We start from the raw sequence: 22107 nt of genomic DNA, 5'->3' as shown, positions 1-22107 counted from the left end.
TTCTACATTATTTCTACAATGTTAGTTTAATTTTGCTAGGGATTGCAAATGCTTTGGTTTTCCCAATATTCTACAGTCAGTCAGACCCATCACTCTTTTCCAATATATACAGAGATAGCTGCCAAAACAAGCAGCACATCATAACAACACAGAAAACTTGTGGACTGGACTTGTGTATAACACTTTTGCTCAATTTGCATTACAAAAGAAAGCCTGAAAGTGAACATTAAGACTGAAAGTGAACAAGGTGTGTCGCAGTACAGGATGACTTCCTGCTAGCGGCCGTTGGGGTTACAAAGCCAGTAGAACACATTAATTCATCGTCACAACATTCAGCTCAGTGTGCCCACTGGTTCGTGAATAACAGGCGTTGTTGTACTGATCAATTATGAATGAGCCCAGGCCTGGGGGGAACTAGTCTTTATCGGGGTAGCTCCATGACAAAACTTAACGGTTTACACACGGTCTGTTTGTTGGCCAAATCATACAGCGATGGCTTTAGCTTACTGCGGGCAACACACTGTTTATATCACAGCATGTGCAAGTTACATCTGAGCGATTCTGGCACAATGCAGTTAATAAGTGGACTGTAAACAATTTCAGCAGTGCATTATGAATCTGGAGAGCTTGGAGTGTGAAATTCCAGTCTCCCACAGAGATGCATACCCAGACACGATGGTTTTCTAGCAGAGAAACTCAATGTGAAAAAAGCGCAAGAATAAAGTATATATAGCGTCCAATGGTGGTATGCATGATGATGTCGGCACCATTTTGTTTCTATTTAAAACAATCCAAATAAAAAGATACTGTTTATCCAAAGGATTAGCGTGTTCATTTGATTGTACCTACAGTACCTACAGAAGGTCTGCTCACCCTTCCCAAAAGAACACATTTACACATTGTGACACACAACCTCCAAGTGGAAAACAAACGGTCAAACATTCTGAAAAGTGAATACAAATGTAAACCTAGAACAATGGGTTGGATTGAATTACCTGTCCAAACAGAATAACGGCTGTATGTACCAGCTCACCTAGATTCAGCAGTGTGTGCCCATTCCTCCTTACAGAACTGTTCAAGCTCAATCAGACAGCGAGGGGACAGCTGGTGGATGGCAGACGTCAAGCCAGCCACTCCACAGACTGTAAACTGGACTGAGGTCAAAGCTCTGACTGGGCCACTCAAGAAAGCTGACCTATTTGCTCTATAGGAACTAATTTAATGTATCTTGATTTCAGACAGTTGGGCCACAAAATGTGTTACTTTGGAGAGGGCAGACTTTCTGTAAGCGCTGCATAAATCAGATGGGAAAAGACAGACTGATCAAATGCAGAATCCTTACTCAGCAAGACACCGCCTGTCTTCAGTTTTAAGATTTCCCTTTACTCGCACCAATCATTGTAACGTATTTGCAAAGAAGAGTAAACTCCGAGGCAGCCCACAGCAGCTTAATGCACAAAGTGCTCGTGAACGGTTCTGAGCGCTGTCCCAACCCCTCCCGCGGGATTACCCTGCAGCTCCTGGATCTCCTCGGAGCCCTGGCTCCAGTTCCTCCGCTCCGACTCGAGGGCGGCCTGCAGCTGCAGCACCTCCTTCTCCAGCTGGTGCCGGGCGCCGTCGGCCGCGCGGCTCTTCTCCTGCAGCTCCCTGTTCACCGTCTCCAGGTGGCTCATGGACTTGGTGAGCTCCGTGTGGCTCTTCCGCAGCCTGGCCGCCGTGTCCGACTCCACCCTCAGCAGGTCGTTGGCCTCCTCCAGCTGCGGACAGAGACAGTGCTGGAAGCCGCTCTTCTCCGGGTGCCGAGATCAACCACACCGCACCTTCAGCTAATGTCTTGTTACCACCTGTCTCCATTCTCTCTGCTTTTGACTTCAGCACTACTACCATCAAACTCACCTCGGAGCAGGTGTCAGAGCAACTCAGAGCAACTTCTGAACTGATCCAACAGATTCTGAGCTCTGGGCGCAGGCTCACATGGTTTTACAGACTTTAAACCTCAACAGAAGGTAAAATAAAAAACAGACCCCTACCGTGATTAATGTAATCATAATTCAAGACAGTTGCAGACTTTTAATTTTATACCAGTACCACTATGCTAAAGCTGTGCTGTCTATTGCACAAATGAAGGCTCTCCTAATATGTTATTAATGTATATAATTAAGAGGCTCCAATCAGTTGAAGCCGGTCTTCACTGTAGTCACTGTATCCAGGACTAAATTATGGACTTTTAGTGAACGTGCCAAAAACCGAACAGCTTTGTCCCGGCAGCTGTACAGCGCCCCTTCTGGGAGTCGTCACCTATGAACCCTCTGAACATGTGCGAGTTCACAGGATATGAGAAAGTCAGAAACAGGGAACATCTGCATCATTAAAGGGAACTACACCTTCCGTGTTCAGTGCCAGCCAGTCAGCTCCGCTCCTCAGCCACGCACTCTCCTCATTCACCCGGGATCGCGGGACCCAACCTGCTGAGGCAGAACGAAGGCCCCCTCGCTGTCCGCTCCACTCACCTGTTTCTGCAGCTGTGTGATCTTGTCGTTGGATATCTGGGAGTTCTGGCTAATCTTCCTCATGTCCTCCAACTGCTCTTTTAAAGTCGACACTAAACACGGAACATCGTGGAGAAATTATTGCAACATGCTGCCCCCTCTCTCCCTCAGCCTCTCACCTGTTCACACCTATACGATAAAATAACAGTCTCTTGCCACTTCATGCACAGCTTCATGTGCAGCAAGGCTTTCCGAGACAGCATGCTGGCAATGTTTTTAACCTGCTCCAGCAGAAACGGGCTTTGTCGAATAAGCCTCCTATCCCTTCTTCTACAGCAAGGCACGCTTAAAAACTCCTCAGATCAGAATAATTTTCCCTCGTTTCAATGTAGACGAGACTTCAGACAGAAATGACCTGAACGAGAGGTAGGGCTCTGTGTGTGCGGGAGACATCCGGTCCAGGACCACAGCTGTCAATGTAATGCTCAATTGCTCATGAGCACGCACCCCAATTCCCAAGGAAAAAAATAACAGCAGCGGTAACACTATCAGCCTCACCCTCATTTTCCACATTGCGCCTCTTCTCAGCCTCCTGTTCAGCCTTTCTTTGGTATTCAGTAGCCCTGTGCTGTGCCATCATCTTCTCCTTCTCTAGGTGGGACACAGTGGAATCCGTGTTTTTCCGTAGGTTTGTCTAGGAAGAGACATTTCAGCACCATTACTCAAAAGCCTGTACACTCCTGCCCTGATTATTAAAAAGTTAGCAGTTCTGACATGGATTGTATAATCGGGAAATAAGAGAAAAACTGACCTACATGACGAGTTTCCTCTCTACATGTTGAGTGCGACACAACAACCCACATCCATTCATGTACAGTTATACAGGGACGAGCCAACACACAGTCAGTTTCAGGTAACTGTTAATGTAAATAATCCGATAATGCAGCCAAGATCAAAATAAAACACAAATGTAGTAATGCACGTGCAGCTTTCCCATTCCATGTGTCAATCATGCCAATATTCCTTCCCCTTAATGCATAAAGTTTAACGCTGTTCTCAGCAGACACCCTCTTGCTTACCTCCTCGTCCAGCTCCTTCATGATCTTGTCCAGTTTTATGTTTGAAGCCCTGCGGGTCAAACAAGAAAACGTTCATACTCCCCACATTGCTCACCTTGTAAATGAACACCAGAGTTTCATCCCAGTGGGGCACTGCTTCAAGGATGTAAGTTAAATTAAAATATTAATTTTAACTTATACTACTCTGCGCTTCAGCACTGCTCACTCTTAAGAGTTCACTGATTAGCTTGAATGTGAGACACCATGGCTGAAAGGCGATCTTCACAAACGAGTAACAGTAAGAGGTAGTGTATTTCTAGTGCTTAAGAAAGCAGGCTCATGGCTGGCTGTGGAAACCAAAGTCCCTAATCAACACAGCTGATGCACGGCAGGCAGGCAGTGTGAAATTCCCTGCCCTGGCCTGGCAACAGCAGTCAAGCCTCACTAGGCTGGACTACTCGCTTCACGGAACAGAGGTTAGCCCAGTCTCCACGGATTTCAAAGCCTTTGTAAAAACAGTACGCTGGCTCCAGTGGTGGATTAATGAACACACAGGGGTCAGACAGAGATCAGACAACCGCACACTCATTTCATTTGTGACTCCGGCTGGGTTTCAGCCAAGCACCAGTGCAAGGAAAGGCCAGTGAACGAGCCCAGTGAGCTGCCTGACTGTACTGTGGAGAACCAAGGGATGCTTGACCAGTCTCTTACCCCATCTTCAGGATGATCTGCCTACAGAGCTCTACTACTGAGCACCTGTTTGGAGAAGCAAACGAGCGCCAATTGGGCCTTCACAAGGGTCAGAGCTCAAAGAGACCAGGTGCCTGCTCTTCCTTAAAAAAAGAGCTGGTTTCACAGATGAGAAGCAGAAAGAAGCAACACAACTGTCTGGCTGTTGAGTCTTCTTAAGGTGACGCCTACAGAAGGACTTTACAGTTGAAATGTTGCATTTCTTCCTCCTGCTCTTCAGTGTGGAATTAACCTTTCCTTGTCTCTTTGTAGCTAGCACTTGCTGACACTGCGCCCCACTCAAACTAGTTTTACGGATCTCAGTTGCTGCGCATTTTTACTACTAATTTCATAAAAGCCAGCAAAGGTAAACGATTCCAAAAAATATACTTGCACCATCTTTGAAAGAAGATTAAAACACTGTAGGAAGTTCACATCTTATAAAAAATAAAAGGCATGAATAACAGCTTTTGGAACAGTAACTGTATAGCTGAAAAAAACAACTCATGAAAAGAAATTAAAGTACATGGACTAAAAATTAGGTTTAGCAAATATTTCTTAAAATATTGTTTGCAGATTTTTACTTTGAGAGAAACAGAACACTAAAATATTTACAGAATGCCTTCATTTTTAAACCTTCACTGGCTGCTGTTAAACACTAGTTTAGTTAGGCCCTTATCTATCTGTTCTGTACGAGTGCATCTGAAGAGCACAACAAAATGACTTCTTTTCGACACCTTGAGAACCTTGAGGCCTCTGCAACAGCGACCCACCCTCAACTCTGGAAGGGACACAATCAAAATCCTAACAAAAGAAATACTTTCTCAGAGGCGGCGTTCGCTGACCCACCTGGGCTCACATTTTTTCACGTGAACAAGCAGACATTCATAATAATAACCTGCCATCGGTCTTAGCATTAAGGTCAAGGTATTTAGTTCGCCCATTCTTTAACATTCCAGGGTAATCAGCCCACCACTTCCTCAGTGGAAGCTAAAATCACAACCTGCCCTTTTTTCTCTTTGAAATCAGTGGTAGATCTCCCAAAAGCTCTCCAATGCAACCAGCGCAAGGAGACAGCCAGCCAGAGGGGCAGTCGGAAAGCAGGTCCAGGCGAGGGCTGTGCAGACTCTGAGGGCCCAGCAGGGTCTGAGTCTCTGAAGCCTCCTACCTGCACTTCTGCTCCATTTCATCCTTCAGCTGCATCTCACTGTGGAGCTGCTCTTCCAGCAGGTAAATCCTTTTCTGCAGATTTTCAAGCTGCAGGAATAAACACACTGGGAGTGAGCAAGGCTACTCGATACGTTTCATTTGCAATACGGTTTCCTCCAATCTTTATGATTTGCTTAAATAACAATAAATCTTTTTTTTTCTACTTGTCCCTGCCAGTTCAGAATTGCCTGGCTGTTGTCTCAGAGATGTTCAGCACAGTACCAGATGCACACCAGATGTACGGTCTAATGTTTCTGTTTACGACTGTTGTCAACGCCACTCATGTAGACAGACATCAGGTACAGGCCTTACAGACTTACTTGGCTTTTATCTTCCTTGACAGAGCTACTCCGCTTCTCACTGGTCTTGGTGCTCAAGCCACGAGCGAGTCTGGATGAGAAGAGTTCACTCGTTAGGGGGTGCGATGAAGGGGTTAGAAGCAAAACAGAACACACACGAGGACAAAATACACCAGCTCTCTCTTCTTCCACTTGAGTTAATCTGAAGAGATCTGCCGTCGTACCTCTGAGACCACAAGCAACTTTCAAAAACGTTTAACTGTTCTGAAAACAGCAGCTTTTAAAAAAATAAGCCTATTTTACCAACTATTATTTACTCAAAAAGTTCCTAATTAAGAAAGCAAGAGCTGACAAAATAAGTGAGAGGATATATTTTGATGCTAGTAAGACTCACTGATTGCTGCTGTAGTAGGTGAACCCCACGAAAGGCAGCTGGTTGCCAACAAAAGCCTTTGGTATGGGGAAGGTCTCCTCATCTCCCTTGTCCTCCTCAATGTCGTCGAAGTTGCTAGTGTCGATGTCACTGCTGAGCTCAGGCACGACAGGGGCAGCAGCTGTAAGAGTATCAGTGCGGTCAGAGCTGCCGGGAAGGAGTCAGGCAGCACAGGCAGCTAAATCCGGCACTCCTTTTCACATCACAAACTAGTTTTCACTGACGTTTTCTGAAACTAGCAACATTAGAATGCACAATAAAACAATAGAACACAAGCAACTTGTGCAAAATCTGCATTGTTAGATTTTTATATGATAAAGACAACCTTCTATTTTCATTCAAAACAACACAACACAATATAACTCTTTATCTGCTTTTAAGAACCCACTCTTTTTCTTTTCTTTGATTGAAGGCACTGTTTAGTTATTCTAGCTATGAAACATTCAAGATGCCCAGAAATCTCACTATGAAGCACATTATATCTAAAACATAGAAGCATTCAAAAATTAAAACGTAACATCCCAGTACTGCACACCAATCGCTATTTTTTTCTTCAAAACCCATCACTGTACACAGCAGCGAGGCATAATTAAGATTCACAGCATTTTAGGTCCACTTCTCAACCTCCCGTGGGAAAGGCACACTGACTAAAATCAAGTGACCAAATTTGGAAAGCTCCTCCAACCAAAAGTGAACTTACTTTCTCTGATATTCTCCCACGTCCACTGATCGTTCTTGAAAAAAGGATGCCGCTTGATTTCATCCACTCCATTGCGACCTAATCGCACCTCCCTGTGGTGTGACAAAGGCAGCTCTGACGTGAGATGTCTCTTTAAAATACAGTATTTCCATTTGTGACTTTGACCTCTCAGAGTGCAATTTCTCCCGAGGTACGTTTCTGAGGTAAAACTTTAATGGAAAAGAGAAGGGAAGAATCTGGAACGAAGAACTTAAAGACAACAAGGAAGTCACGCATCCTCAGGAGATCCTACTAGAGAGGGAGAGAGTTATATTTATGGAGGGGTTGACTACTGCATTTGGAGCCCAGCAAAAGTTTGTTTTAGATTATTTCTAAAAAAGCCCATTAAAAAAACATCTTCAACTGCACATTAAGAACAACTCTCCAAAAGTGAGAGTCTAACTTGAATGGGGAGCATGAGGTCACGGAGAGTCTGAATTGACGGGATCAGACCTCCTGTGACGTCCCTCACTTCTTCATCTCAGCTATCCTACAAGCACAGCTTCTGCTCTTCAGAGGCGTCCGAGTTCAGCCTTACCTGTCCGTCAGGAAGGCACAGATGAGGTTCTTCGCATCTTTCGAGATCTCGCTGTCATCTGGGAATGTCAGGGCGTTCTTGTGGTTCATGATTTTACTGTATGTTCCCACCAGTGAATCTGCATAGAAAGGTGTGTCTCCTGCAAGCAAGCCAGAGAGCCTTTGAGTACAGAGAAAACAGCAAAGCCTCAAGCCCAGCACAAGCAAGCACACGGCATGACACAGCGCCATCAGGGGACCCTACAGCTGACACCAGTCACTGGAGGTTTTCGTCTGACTCTGCCACACTGGCAACACAGTACAGGTCTGGCTTCACGTCTCATTACATCACAAGCATAAAGCTGTGCATTTGTAAACAGTTCTTTGAAAAAGATCATGTAAAATTGTGGAAATGTGAAACTTTAAAATGAAGAACAGAAGATAATACTTTATTCAAAGAGTTGTGGGAGGAGGGAATGAGTTACCAAGACATGCTGCTGAAATTGATACCCTGCCTTCAAGCTGCTGTTCAAGAAATGGCTGGTGGAGACCCTTAGATCAATTAACTACTAACTACCAGAAGGGCTAGATGGGCAGAACGGCACTACACACACACATGTATACTTTTTTAATTACAGTTCTTACTCACCTACAAGCATTTCATACAGGAAGACCCCGACTGACCACCAGTCACACTCCCTGCCATAGTAGCCATCGCCGCCTTGTGATTTCAGTACCTCGGGAGAAATGTAGTCAGGAGTGCCCACTGCTGTGTCACATCGTACCATGCCATCCTGCAACACAGCACACCGCCGCACATTAGACACCCGCACGGCTCTCTGAACCACGCGGGCAGCAAATGCGCCCTTGTTTCTTGTGAATAGAAAAGCGAAAGATGAAAGAAAACCCGATAACTTTTAAAGGGGGAACCACAGTCCCCGTTTCACAACCCGGTTAAGTATATCTTGGTAACAAAAATAAATTCATTGGCAGCGTAGAAAAAAACTGACAACTTCTGGATTAAACACAAAACTGTGAACGTTGTGAAAGTACTGGAAGGAAAGACATGTTGTCGCAAACCCCTGGTCTCGCCACATGCGGGAGTGAGAGCTCACGAGAATTGTGACGTGAACGGCCCTTCCTGCTCACTAGTCTCCGTAAGGACTAATGCACTGCGGTGTACAAGCGGGTAAGTACAGGGTGTGCAGCAGATATTTCACTGCAGAAGTGTTCCAATGCGATCTGCAGAGTTAACAAGTAGTATTTGTCGGCAAAACCGTCTCGAAGTGGAGAGCAATATTTCTATTGGATTAAAACAGATGTATTCTCAAGCCTGCTTGTTTACAATGTCATAGAGCCGCATCACGTCACTGGATGTTTTGTTGCCTCATTCTGAATCGCAGAACATGGCGCTGCGCATACCTGGAAATCGGGTCTATTTTGTGGTGTAAATTGGAGGTTTTACAAGTTACTGCGTACATTTTACTTTTACCACGGTCTGACATGCACTCATCAGTCCTGATTCTTTCTAACCCCGAAATATAAAAATAGCTTTGCAGTTCCCCTTGAAAAAAAGTGGTGGTGTTTCTGGTGGCAAAGGAGGGTACGGGTCAAAACTGACTCAAAGCATGGAAAAACAAACGCGACAGCAGGTGCGATGATCGCTCGTGAATGTTAGGAATTCAAGCACCTGTCACGCTGAAATAAACAAGGCTGAAAGGACAATGGCCAGCGTCGCAAATTCTCTTCCAACCCATTCCAAAAGCAACTCCATTAAGGCATGTAAGTCGAGTACGAAATCGGATTTCCTTCTGAACTAGATGAAAGCGAGCCTAGCAGCTGCAGACTGGTGTGCTTTATCGACTCATTTACCTGATTCATTTTCATGCAGGTTCCAAAGTCCGCAAGCTTTAAGTGGCCAGCTTTGTCTAGCAACATGTTATCGGGCTTCACATCTCTGTAAGAAGAAGATTCACACGACTGATGCATCTCTCAAATTGCAAATGAAGCATTAAAAAAAATAACAAAATTAAATATTTACAAAGCTAACTCAAAGGCCTAGAGAGAGAATGACTGTCTGCCAATCTGGAGCCATTTCAGCTGGACATGTGGCTCTAACATGGGCTGGAGGAGAAACCAGAAACCAGATGACACTGAACAGGAACCTCACCCCAACAATGACACAGCCTGACCAGGCAGCCCCCAGATTTATGACAGAAACAACTGTCAAGCTTACAGACAGACACCTCCATTTTTGTAAACCCACTGTACACAGTCTTGTTCCCAGTGTTTTTTTGGTCTTTGCGCTATTTTTCACTTGAAGGAATGTTAATAAAGAGGGCAAGTTACGCCCCTCAGGGAAAACAACAGCACATGGGGGGGTTAGGAGGCAGTATCATGGTACAAATATTGAGCTAAACCGCCATCTACTTAATGAGCAACAACGCCTTTCTTAAACAGACCGAATCGGGGCATGTTTCTTTAAACCCTGGGCTGAAGGGGACAGACTCCACTTCAGGGGCAGCAAGAGGAGACCGGCCGATGGTGAAACATGGTATCAGTGTCGTCTCCTGCAAGAACGGGCTCAGGAACATAACACGTCACGAGCCCCTGGGTCTGGCCTGGCCACTTTCACCCCACAGGCAGGCGTGCTGTAACTAGCGCGGGATCTCCCCAGAGCCAGCCCAGGATGCCTCTCGCGCCACGGGGAGCGGGAAGGACCGCGGCAGGTGGGCGGAGGGCCAGCGGTCACGCCGGGGGCCGGCCGGAGCCCCCGGACAAGCATATTAACGACACCTTCAAGTGTGCACCTTCAAGGAAAATGTACACTTTTATTTGCTAAATAACTCTACTGAGTGCTCCCCAAGTACCAACTACTCACAAGGAGATCGAACTTCCGGGTTTCCGGTTGGGGGGGGGGGGGTAGTGTCACATGGCCAACCTACTTTTTTTAAGCTCCATGAAAGACAGCTACAATAACCAATCCCATTCGCAATTCAGTGTAGGGGCGGGCCTAAAGCGCCGCTCCCACACCAATCCAATAGCACGTAGAAAAGCGGGGTTTATTTTTTCTGCTTTTAAGCAAAGTTTTGGCTGCGTTTTGGCCTGGGAGCTCTGACCTGTGAATGAAGCCCATGGAGTGGATCCCGTCCAACGCGAGCACCACCTCGGCGGTGTAGAACCGGGCCCACTTCTCCGGCACGTCGTAGTTGCTCATCAGGTTGACCAGGTCCCCTCCTGGCATGTACTCCATCACCATGTACAGGTAGCGGTCATCTTGGAAAGCATAGAAGAGCTGGGAGGCCCCCAGCAACCGAGATCAGAGCGGCTGGAGAAAAAAAGCTCCGGCTCCAACAGTATAGCGGCGCCTTCTCGTGCACTTTAACCGTGGGCACAAGATCTACACAAAACCAGCTTCCACCCCACGAACAAGCAACATAAAAGAAATAAAGAAAAGCTGAGAAATATTAATTCTTCTTTACGTGCCCATTCCACCCCAGCTCAAAGCACCAACAGGACAAGCCTGTCTAACCTGCCAGTCTCAGACCTCAGGAAATCTTTCAAAATGGCTCTGAGGTCCCTCACTGCAACTCCACATGACATCTGTCTGGTTAATAACGCCTAATTCCAAATTCTGCGTCCAAACCCAACAGTAGACGAAAAAATGTAAGAGGTAGATTGAGGGGAGAACATTTATTATTTTAAAAGAAATATTTCCATTCAGCTGTTTCGTTTCAGTAAAGATTTTGATGCTTTATCACAGAAGCTCTATCAAACAGCTGCACGCGGACTGTGGCTAACAGACTGGCGAAAGAGAGGTGCCTTTATCGGTTACCTCTCCTTATTAACACAGTGCTAAGACAACAGCAAAGGTTAATACTGTCATTTTGCTGGCTTCCCAGTAATTAGTTTAATACCAGTTAGGTATTCAAGAGTTAATACCTCATTTAACAGCCACAATACATTGGAATTGCTGCCCTTAGAGACTTAGCGCTATGAAGTCTGTAGTCGTTAATCAAATACGTTTTGCTCCGTCACCACAAGCAGCACCAAGTCAAAGTCCAGGCAGAAGTCCGTTGCAAACAGAATAAGAACATCCAACAATGAAAATAATAAGAATAAAAAACTGCAAATGCAAGCTTACTTCAGAAACTTCTATGATTGATGCACACACTGCTAAAACACAATTTCCAATTATACATCACCACACGTGGAGCATACAGCAAAAACCATCAGAACTGTACAGCCCGTCTTCAAGCACACACTCGCAATTCCTCATTGTTAAGAAGCAGCGCGGAGAGCTCCACAACGTCTGTGTGTGTGTTACTCCTAATTGTCTTTTCACGGTCTGCACGAGTGGAGCAAAAAATACAACTCTGTACCTGGACTACCCAGGGGCTATTAGCAAAAGCCATGATGTCCCTCTCTTCCCAGAAGAAAGCCGAATCCGATCTCTTGATCATTTCAAATTTGCTGAGGAGTTTCATGGCATAAACTTTTCTTGTGGATTTATGCCTAACCTGCAAAATGAGAGTTAGAAAAGAAATGTATTTATACATTATATGAAAGACAAACAGGTCTCCCAAAAGAAATGCCATTCCTCCGGTGAAGACACTGCCCGTCTGAGGGGCGAGCAATCATTATAGCACAGCTCTAGGAAACAAAGCCAGAAAAGGGGCGTAAAATAAGACAACTTCTCTTGTATGCAGAGGAATTTACTTTGAGATGATGCTGAAATGTACTGGTGAGTCTACAAGAACTCAGTGTGCTAAGAAATAACTTGTGTTTAATACCATCAATCATCATGAAGCAGGTTAAATTTTTCAAATGTAACGCTTTGCTCTGGCTATGTTGTATGTGTGTATATATATATTTTTAATTAAGAATCTCCAATTATTTTTTATCACAGCCACCTAGTTTGAAATGGCCAGTTGTGTGTTCTTTCATGACTGGTCCAGCAGCTGTGAGCCCTGTGAGCGCACACGGGGGAGAGTGTGGAAACACAGGCTCCGCCCACCTGCGCACCTTCAAGCCCCTCCCCTTTGACTCGTCACATGAAACACAGCCCCCTGCTGGGGGTTCAGTGCCGATTGGAGGAGAGGTGCTTCCATTGCCGACGGCACTGAAAGGCTGCAGGCACCCAGGAGGCCGCAGGGGGCGCTGTGATAGCCGAGACAGCCCCAGTGAACTAATCCCACCCTTCCCTCTGCTGTGCTCGTGGATACTGCTCTGGGAATCCAGCACACCATGTGCTAGCGACATGACCCAGGCCAAAACCCAAGAGACAGCCTTTACAGGAAGAGACACTCAGGAGGCCCCCGACACTGTTATCTCTCAGTTAATCTTTAAGATGGCTGGGGTTTCAAATAATTCCCAATTAAATTTGACAAAAAACAAAATTCACCACTGCCTTAATTCAATGAAACAGTGCTATCGAGAGCTCAGACCATGGCTTCAGGTCCCCAGTGAGGACTGTTGTAGTAGCCTGGACATCCCCAGTCAACTCTGCTGCATTATGGGGATCCAGTGCTCACTGGTGGGTCCAACCTACAGTTGACCAGTACTACATCCAGATGTTTGCCTCATGCTCTGTACCCTTGTGCCACTTTCATTCATCTATTTTACTCAACCCCTGATGTAAACTCTTAACTCATTGTAACATTTGCACATAACCAGGATTCATTGTAAAAGACGCTCTCTCCAGAGGCCAAGAAAGCTTGAGCCTCACATCCTAAAAGAACAACACTGCACCCCAGCTGGACTGGAAGGACGTGAACAGGAGTGCTTTGAAATCCCTATTTGAGACCAGCAGCTACTGAAATCACTGTAACTTACCAGCTGGACCTCCCCAAAGGCCCCTCTTCCGATGACTTTAACCACTTCATAATCCTCTGCTTTCATGCGCAGGTCTCTGATTTTACTGATGGTGTCTTTATCTGGAAGAAGAAAGTGTGTCAGAAAACAGAACATCACAGTGTCACATTGGGGTTTTTACAACTATAAAAGCTAAGGTAACCCAATCACATTCTATGTCAATTATAAGACTTACTATTTATATATATACTATTGATACATATAATCACTAGGTTCCAGTAAGGGCATAGCAGTGCAGTTCTAGGAAAAAGGAAGATGGGTAACATTAAAAAAAAACAGAGATTAGGAGAACATTGCCATCTTTGTATGCAGATGCACATTTCTCACATTTTCTTTCTGAAAACTTACATCTGTGGGTCTTATGGAAAAACAGTGCAAGAGCAGCAGTTGGAGAAAAACATTCAATTATGTCCGAGGTGCATGACCGATGTGATGGGCTCTAGGTTCTAGGGCTGCTGTCACTCCAGTAAAACTCCTGCAAAAGTTGGCCATGTATGGCCTACTCAGCATCCATTGACTGAGACAAATTAACGTTTAATTAACTGATAACGTTCGCATATGGTTCACCAGAACCACAAGAGACGCATGAATCATCTTTATCGGTTTCAAAACGAAGCTCCTGCAGCACCTCCATGCATGACTTGATGCTTATGCTGAAATAAGAAAAACCTTTAAAAAGACAGAGCCTCCAGGAGACTATGGCAAAGATATATTTAGCTTTGCTCTATCATCACGTTGACAGAACAGTTTTCCTGTCTTTGATTCCCAGTTTAAATCTGGTTCCGAACTAACAGGACCTTCTGCTCTCTTATCACATTACTGGAACGCACCCTAAAAAGACGAACACAAGAACATGTCTCCTTCTCGGATGTGGAATTCAGCTCCACTGAAAGAAGTCTTTAAACTTGGTATGTGTTACAATTATTTATACAAGCACGGTCCCTTTATCTACTGCTAACAATTTCAGGTTCCCCAGGGGGAACATAAGATTCAGCCAAATTTGGTCATAGCTGAAAATGAGAGATTTTCTATTCACATGGGTAACAACTGGCACAAGAATGCATGGAAAAAACTTCCAAGCTCAATTGATCTAAAAATACAGCATAAGCTTATGAAACAGTGAACTCCAAAATACAAACTATTTCCATGGACCGCGTGGCTTTAAGACACTTCATCATTGTTCTAAAAATGGTCATTGTTACAGCAGAAATAGATCTATCAGCTGCTATTCATTGCAGGAGCAGCTCTGGATGTGGGCTTTAAAAAGAACAGAGACAAAACCTACAATTAATAGAGCTAGTGCTATCGCTTTTTTTAATAGAGAAAAATGTTTTCTGGGAACAATACTACACAGGGAGAAAAACATACACCGAGGGAGCAAAGGATATACATGCCATTATTACCAAGTGAGTTAAATGACTTAATCTTTTCTTGAGATCTCTGTAGGGCCATCAGAACCCCATCACAGGGACCTTTACAGTTTCGCAAAAAAAGTGCAGCTTAAATCCCATCTGTTACTTTGAGCCTGAGTGTGACAAACTGACCTGTCATTACTAGGCCTTACATCACACTGGGAAGATTCATTCTAATAGGTTAGAAGGAAAAAGGATATAAATTCATCTGACTGACTTGGTCTCTCCACTATATTAAAGTGTCAGATGCCAAATGTACTATAAGTGCATTCAGTGCCTAAGATGTGCCGAAGTCAAGAAATGCAAAATGGCAAATGAGCTCTCCTGAGCCCGATGATAAGAATATCACTTATGTGGGTCAGCAGATGAGCTTGGAGAAAGCCCTTTTGTTACTGGACATCCCCACAATCCTAACGCAGGCCGGGGATGGACAGAAACGCTGCTCTGTACAGGAGGAGCAAAAGTCTCTGGAGGTACTTACATCTATTCAAGAAGTTGTCGATGCTCTTGTTTTTTCTTAAGGCGGGGAAGTCCAAGTCATAAACCAAAGCATCCAAGCCATCCTGGAAAGAGACAAGACACAGCTGTTTAGGATGAAGATATATCTGGTAAAGAACAGGACATAACGTATTCAAAACCTCCAGAGAGGGTCCTGTCCTCACCCTCTTTCAGAAATGGCAGCTGTGTCCAGGTGTAAACAGACCAGTGCCAGACACCGTTACGTCTACGTTCAAACACAAGACATGCAATGCTTTCTCTAATACCTACAGCTTGCCTCCCACTGACTACATTTTGGGGTGCTGGGCATTAAGGATGGATGAGTAAACGTAGGGGAGCAGCACGGCGGCGCAGTGGTCAGCGCTGGGGTCCTGGGGTGCTACCCCCATGGAGTTTTCACACTCTCTCCTTGTTTGCATGGGTCTCCTCCCACAGTCCGAAGACACGCTGGTACTGCGGGCTAGCTGGCTTGTTTGTGCTTAATAACTGAACAGTACAGCGGAGGGCACTGAGACGTACAGTATTCACGAATTAACTGAAGGGTCGTTCTCTGGCAACTGTTTATTTACATTTTTAAGAACATGCTGTATTTGGTGTCTATCCTAATTGTCTTTGAAGGTGTCTTCCTTGGAGCAAAACTGGTTTATTTCTCTGTAGGAGGAATGGTCACCCTCCATCTGTGTCCACGCAGCGGTTAACAAAGGATTGTAGGCACATCCTTGTGGAACAGAACCCTTACACAAGTCGGGGAGTGGGTGGATGAAAAAACACAAAGAAGGTCAACTCTGCTGCTTTCTTTGAGAAGTGCGAGCACTGAGGCGAGTGTAAGAAGTAAGAGGTTCCACTACAGTGCTCTCCATGAAGGAAAGGCAGCTGTAGACTGCAGGTGACAGAGCAAGTCTAATGGGTAGTGTTCTACTTTTCTGTCATTTGCCAGCTCCATGCCCCCCTTTAAACAGTAAATAGCAGCCAGTGAGTCTCCCCTGGAACTAGAGAATTATTAATAAACCTTCACTGGGTTCATACTCTTCTTAATCTAAATGATATATTGGAAACCGTAATGGAGATCACTGCGCACCAGAGATGTTTTGTGTGCAGTGCTGTACTCTGCTGAAAGGAGGATGAGTGAAACTGGACTGAGGTGTGTGTTACATGGGCCCTGGTGCTCTGGGTCACCTGTCTGCTTGAATGACTGATGAGGCAAAAGACAGGGCTGCTAAGATAAAACGTTAACCAACTCAATTCATTTCTGGACAGGCAAAACTTTTTGCGTTTTTAACTGGGAAGCTGGATCAGCCTAGGTTTATTGGGAAATTGTGTGACAAAATAAGCATAAGTTCCACGATTTAGCAGCTGTTTCAGTTGGCTGACAGGGTCGTCTTCCACTAATTAAAAAAAATATTTATTGTGACAGAATTCTTGGTGTCTCTCTGCTATCCTATCCATGAGAAACCACAGACAGTTTGGTACCGGGAGGTTTGGTTTCCACTATATTGGACTGTGCATTAATGAAGTATAAAATCAATGCCTGTTGTGGCACATTGCTAGTTTTGGTGGTTCGCTGCTCTGCAGGGCAACCTGATCATTTCTGTTTTAAAACTATTTCCAAAATGCAATTCAGCAAGTCTTGAACATTCTGTCTTTGTTACAAAAAGGTAAAGTGACAAAAATAATCTAAGCTCTGTTTTGAAAGCAGCAAAGATGGTCTCTCCTTACACCTTTGATCTGATCTAATAAGAACTTTCACATGCATGGCATTTATTCACTCCAGCTACAGGAAATGAGTGGTTTCGAAGTTGTTTTGGCAACAAGAGATGGTTTTCTGTAGTAAATGTCTCTGATCCAGTTGAAGGATAAAAAATAAGTCATTCTGCCAGCTAACAGTTTTTAACCGAACCTTCACCGATAGTAAAGCAATTCGCCTTTGTGTACAGCGCAGAAACACGGAAAGATTCGAACTGAAGTTAAAAGGGAAAAAAGGAAGTCCTCGGAGGGAAATGCTTTTCACTTGGTTGAAAGGATCAGGGCCAAAGTCAACACTCTGCTCAATCAGGGTCACGAACACAGCAGGGGAAAAGATTAACATTGGAGAAATATCTGCACCATATAAAGACTCCCAGCTGTTCATTACCGAGATATAAAAGAAGAAAGATATTCAGAGATTAAACAATAAGCACTCCAGCATGTAGCCCCGGATTCGTGAAACTGCACCAGATTTCTTCAGGATATGTTTTAACTGGCTCGGGGTATGAGTAATATAATTTATTAAAACAGGCTCTTATGCTGCTCCCCCGCCTCCCGATGCCCAACCACAACACAGTGATTGCCAAATGGTCTGCAGCAGCACGAGATTGGAAATCGCAGGTCTGACCACGCGGAGCATGTTCCTGCGGGCTCTTTGTCTCATCGGAGGGATTGCTCCCACTGGAAACAAGAGCTGCCTGGACCGCGGTCTAACAGCAGTGTGAGCGGACCGGCTCCGGGCGAAAGAGGGGACAGAGGGGTAGAAGGGTGCAGGCCGCGTCTGGCGTTCGCACTGAAGAAGGTTCCACCTGCACAGGCGAGGGACGAGACCCGCAGCAGGAGCTGCAGGGTCCTTGACAGACCTCCACCTCCAGTCATTGCTCTGGGACGAGTCCGCGAGGCCTGTGGGCTTAGGCAGCGCTGAACGACTGAGCCCGTCGAGAGCACGCCCGGATGGCAGGGCGGCAGCTTGATTTGCACTGATTCCTGAGCAGTAAAGACGCCAACGAGAGGAAGACATTCTGTCCAGCTGTCTCGCCTGCCTGCTAGCAGCGTCTTGACAGAAGCCTAGAAAGAACACAGGACGTCCCTGTGGCCAGGCTTCACACTACCCTCGGCGTACACAGGTGCCTTCTGGTCTCTGTTTGACATGCCGTTTCCCCACACCTTTCACTTGCACCCATGGGTTTGCATTTTGTCGTCGATTCTTTTTTTTAAGTCGAACAGATTTATGAGGGTTTGGAATACTTGGATCAGGTCCCCCCTGCTCAAGACTAAAAATGTTCAGCTGAACATTCCAGCTTGCCAGCAGCTGTATCACCCTGCAGCTCACCACCGGCAGCCCACTGAAGCTCGGCAGCTGTGAGCCTGGCCAGTACCTGGAGGGGACACCTCCTGGGAAAGCTAGGAAGAGGCCTCTAGGGGGCGCGCACCCTGCAGCCTGTGTGGGTCCTAATGCCCCAGTAAAGTGGTGGAGACACTATACTGTAAATAGGCGCCATCCTTTGGATGAGATGTAAAACCGAGGTCCTGACTCTGTTGTCATTAAAAATCCCAGATTTTTCTAATGTGTTCTTTAAAGGCCCCAAACTTGATTTTTCATTGAATGCACTAGGCCATAAATTAAGTCAGGGTTGAACTAACACTCTGACCCTTCTAACATCTCAGGTTGTTCTGCCTACTTTCAACATCCATGGCCCCCTCTAAGCTGATGTCTGAGGACTTGAAACATCATTAAGAAATGGAAGTTAAAGGGAACTGCTGAAGTCAAGCCAAGATCTGGAAGCCCCAGAAAAATCTGACAGAACTGCTTGAAAACCAGTCAGATCTGAGAAGCAGAGCCCACAGATCATTGCAAAGGACCTGCAGAAAAGTTTAGATGACACTGGAGTAGTGGTTCTCAGGTCCACAGTACAGCGTTGCTTACACAAAAACATGATCTGCATGGGAGTGCTGTCAAAAGGAAGACTCTCCTACGACCTTATCACAAAAGTCAACGTCTAAAGTACGCAAAACAAAACCTTGATAACCTAGAAACGTTTTGGAAAAAAGTGCTGCTGACTGATGAAATTAAAATTGATCTTTTTAGCCACAACCACAGAAGATACATTTGAAGTAAAATGGGTGAAGTATTTTAAGAAAAGATCCAAAACATACTTTAAAATGGTTTGGAATGGCCTTCACAGCCCCCAGACTTGAATATTATAGAAAATCTGTGGGGAGATCTCAGACATGCAGGGCAAGCAAGAAGACCTATAAGAATACTTCTGAGCTAGAAGAGTGGGGAAAAACTCCTAAAGCAAGAACTGAAAGACTCTGCTGGCTACAGGAAGAGTCTGAAAGCACCTGCTGCCAATGGAGGTGTTACCAAGTACTGACTGACAGGGTGCCCAGACTTTTGCACATGCCATATTTTGCTATTTTGAATATCTACAAAACTGTAAATAAATACTAATAGTGCATTACAATTTGCAGAAAGATGACATGTTTAAGTTTCTACCACACAGAGGTTGTGCCAACGTCTTTTCACTTAAAGATGCACTGAAACATACAATTTAACGAGGGCTGCCCAAACGTTTGCACACAACTGTAGATACATCTGTTTTACGTTTTTGTACAGGTGGTAAATTCTGACACTCTCAGATCCTTTAGCAATGAGATGACTGTGTGGAAATGAGTTAAAAACCGAGAACAGCAGGCACTGCTTTATGCACGGGGGGGTGGAACGGGCTACGCAGTCTTGCAGCTGAAGCCAATGCCTTGTCTTCTGTCAGGAAAGGACTGGATAAGATTCTCTGATCAATACGCTACGAACTGACGCTCTGACGGGCTAGACAGTCTGAATGGCCTCCTCTTGTTTAGCACCTTTTAAAGAATTCTCACTTAAACACGGAATGACCCAACTGATCAGAAGTCTGGTATACCTTCAAAAACAAATACAAGTACCACTGAAAAGCAAAATATTTTTATTCACTGCAGAATATCAAAAATACCTGCAGGTGTTTTATATCAAAAATGATATAGGAAGATAGCATGAGCTAGCATATGCAACATATGTTCCCAAATTTGGATTCCCTTACAAGGCTCACAAAATGAAACCCAGAGTACGTCACATGCATGTAGGTTTTTTATTAAAAAGATGAATGATCTGATTTTTCTTTATCACTGAAAATATAAGCACAAAAATACCTAACAAACCTCTTTACATAAAACACTGCAATACTGGAAAACATTATTAATCAACAGACACTCTTACTGTGTTGTGGTCACTATAGTGAATTCAGTCTAGTACAGGAAGCCTTTTTGTGAGTCAATTTAGGAGCACTTTTTCAAAATTCCCAAACGGACAAAAGGTCACAATTCCACCACGAGCCCAAAACCTTAGATCTCCATTATAAAACAACAGATGACTGTTTGCACATTCAACAAATGCAGAGATTAAAGCAACAGGACTTTATTTCCTTGTGTATTAGAAAGGACTCCCTGCATCAGAAGCCCTTATTCACATCCGAGCCTCTTGCGGCTCACAGAGCTGACCGCGCACTGAACCGCTCGCCACACCAGAACGCTGCCCGGCTCTCGCTCAACTGCAACAGAAGCGGCCCGACTCTCGTGCAGTGATATTAGTTGCGGATGTCAGACTGGGTCCAGCTTCCACACATTGTGGACTCGCAAAACTTGCTGTTTCATACAAAACAAACAGAGAATGAATGAAAGTCTGAAAGGACTCACAGCACAGCTCGAGCCCACACTCGGCCCCTGTCCACCCCTCCCTGACCAGCAGGACTACAGTCCTGAGGGCTCAGCCCTTGTCCACCAATCCCTGACCAGCAGGACCCCAGTCCTGAGGCTCAGCCCACACGCAGCCCCTGTCCACCACTCCCTGACCAGCAGGACCACAGCCCTGAGGCTCAGCCCACACTCAGCCCCTGTCCACCCCTCCCTGACCAGCAAGACCACAGCCCTGAGGGCACAGCCCCTGTCCACCCCTCCCTGACCAGCAGGACCACAGCCCTGAGGGTTCAGCCCACACTCAGCCCCTGACCACCCCTCCCTGACCACCAGGACCACAGCCCTGAGGGCTCAGCCCTTGTCCACCCCTCCCTGACCAGCAGGACCACAGCCCTGAGGGCTCAGCCCACACTCAGCCCCTGTCCACCACTCCCTGACCAGCAGGACCACAGCCCTGAGGGCTCAGCCCACACTCAGCCCCTGTCCACCCCTCCCTGACCAGCAGGACCACAGCCCTGAGGGCTCAGCCCTTGTCCACCCCTCCCTGACCAGCGGGACCACAGCCCTGAGGGCTCAGCCCTTGTCCACCCCTCCCTGACCAGCAGGACCACAGCCCTGAGGGCTCAGCCCTTGTCCACCCCTCCCTGACCAGCAGGACCACAGCCCTGAGGGCTCAGCCCACACTCAGTCCCTGTCCACCGCTCCCTGACCAGCAGGACCACAGCCCTGAGGCTCAGCCCACACTCAGCCCGTGTCCACCCCTACCTGACCAGCAGGACAACAGCCTTGAGGGCTCAGCCCACACTCAGCCCCTGTCCACCACTCCCTGACCAGCAGGACCACAGCCCTGAGGGTTCAGCCCACACTCAGCCCCTGTCCATCCCTCCCTGACCAGCAGGACCAAAGCCCTGAGGGTTCAGCCCACACTCAGCCCCTGACCACCCCTCCCTGACCAGCAGGACCACAGCCGTGAGGGTTCAGCCCACACTCAGCCCCTGACCACCCCTCCCTGACCAGCAAGACCACAGCCCTGAGGGCCACAATAGTTCAGAATTTCATTTGAATCAACTGTTTGAAAACACCACTAGTTACAAATGTACTTCGTGCTACAAGGTCCAGAAGTCAAGGTCTGCAGAATGGTTTTAAAGTATGAACACTTATGTAGGTTTGCTCTCAAGGTACAAAGCAAACTATGTCAGTCATGAACATGATCGAAAGGAGAGGTGCAGATGGACAAACGCATGGCACGGGTAGAAAGGCAAATACACAGACAGGTCTGCAAATCAGAAATTGTCCCGTTTAAAGAACAGTTTGAACCCATTTAAAAATAAAATCTATGAAGTCCGAAGAACTGAGAAATTATTACACTCATCTTG

The 22107-nt window shown here is 45.9% G+C and overlaps 1 protein-coding gene across 3 annotated transcripts in view; it reads right to left on the bottom strand.

The window, feature by feature from the left end:
- Positions 1-22107, bottom strand: part of rock1 (Rho-associated, coiled-coil containing protein kinase 1) — a 66756-nt gene that overhangs the window by 16589 nt on the left and 28060 nt on the right. For all 3 annotated transcript variants that reach the window (XR_016091241.1, XM_088918563.1, XM_088918562.1), the window contains exons 2-16: positions 15240-15321; positions 13308-13408; positions 11855-11992; positions 10592-10767; positions 9345-9429; positions 8122-8266; positions 7495-7633; positions 6918-7009; positions 6179-6338; positions 5806-5875; positions 5445-5533; positions 3569-3617; positions 3048-3183; positions 2511-2602; positions 1511-1757 (exon numbers count right to left, since the gene is read on the bottom strand). Coding sequence is in view for 2 of the 3 variants with exons in the window: in XM_088918563.1 (XP_088774689.1) it covers positions 1511-1757; positions 2511-2602; positions 3048-3183; positions 3569-3617; positions 5445-5533; positions 5806-5875; positions 6179-6338; positions 6918-7009; positions 7495-7633; positions 8122-8266; positions 9345-9429; positions 10592-10767; positions 11855-11992; positions 13308-13408; positions 15240-15321 (1801 nt within the window). In the remaining variant the exon portion in view is untranslated. The remainder of the gene's footprint in view (positions 1-1510; positions 1758-2510; positions 2603-3047; positions 3184-3568; positions 3618-5444; positions 5534-5805; positions 5876-6178; positions 6339-6917; positions 7010-7494; positions 7634-8121; positions 8267-9344; positions 9430-10591; positions 10768-11854; positions 11993-13307; positions 13409-15239; positions 15322-22107) is intronic.

This window comes from Atractosteus spatula, chromosome 6 (assembly GCF_055471065.1).
Source record: "Atractosteus spatula isolate fAtrSpa1 chromosome 6, fAtrSpa1.hap1, whole genome shotgun sequence".
Lineage (NCBI taxonomy): Eukaryota > Metazoa > Chordata > Actinopteri > Semionotiformes > Lepisosteidae > Atractosteus > Atractosteus spatula.
The sequence above is the reverse complement of the archived record's forward strand: the minus strand, read 5'-3'. Positions and strand labels throughout refer to the sequence as shown.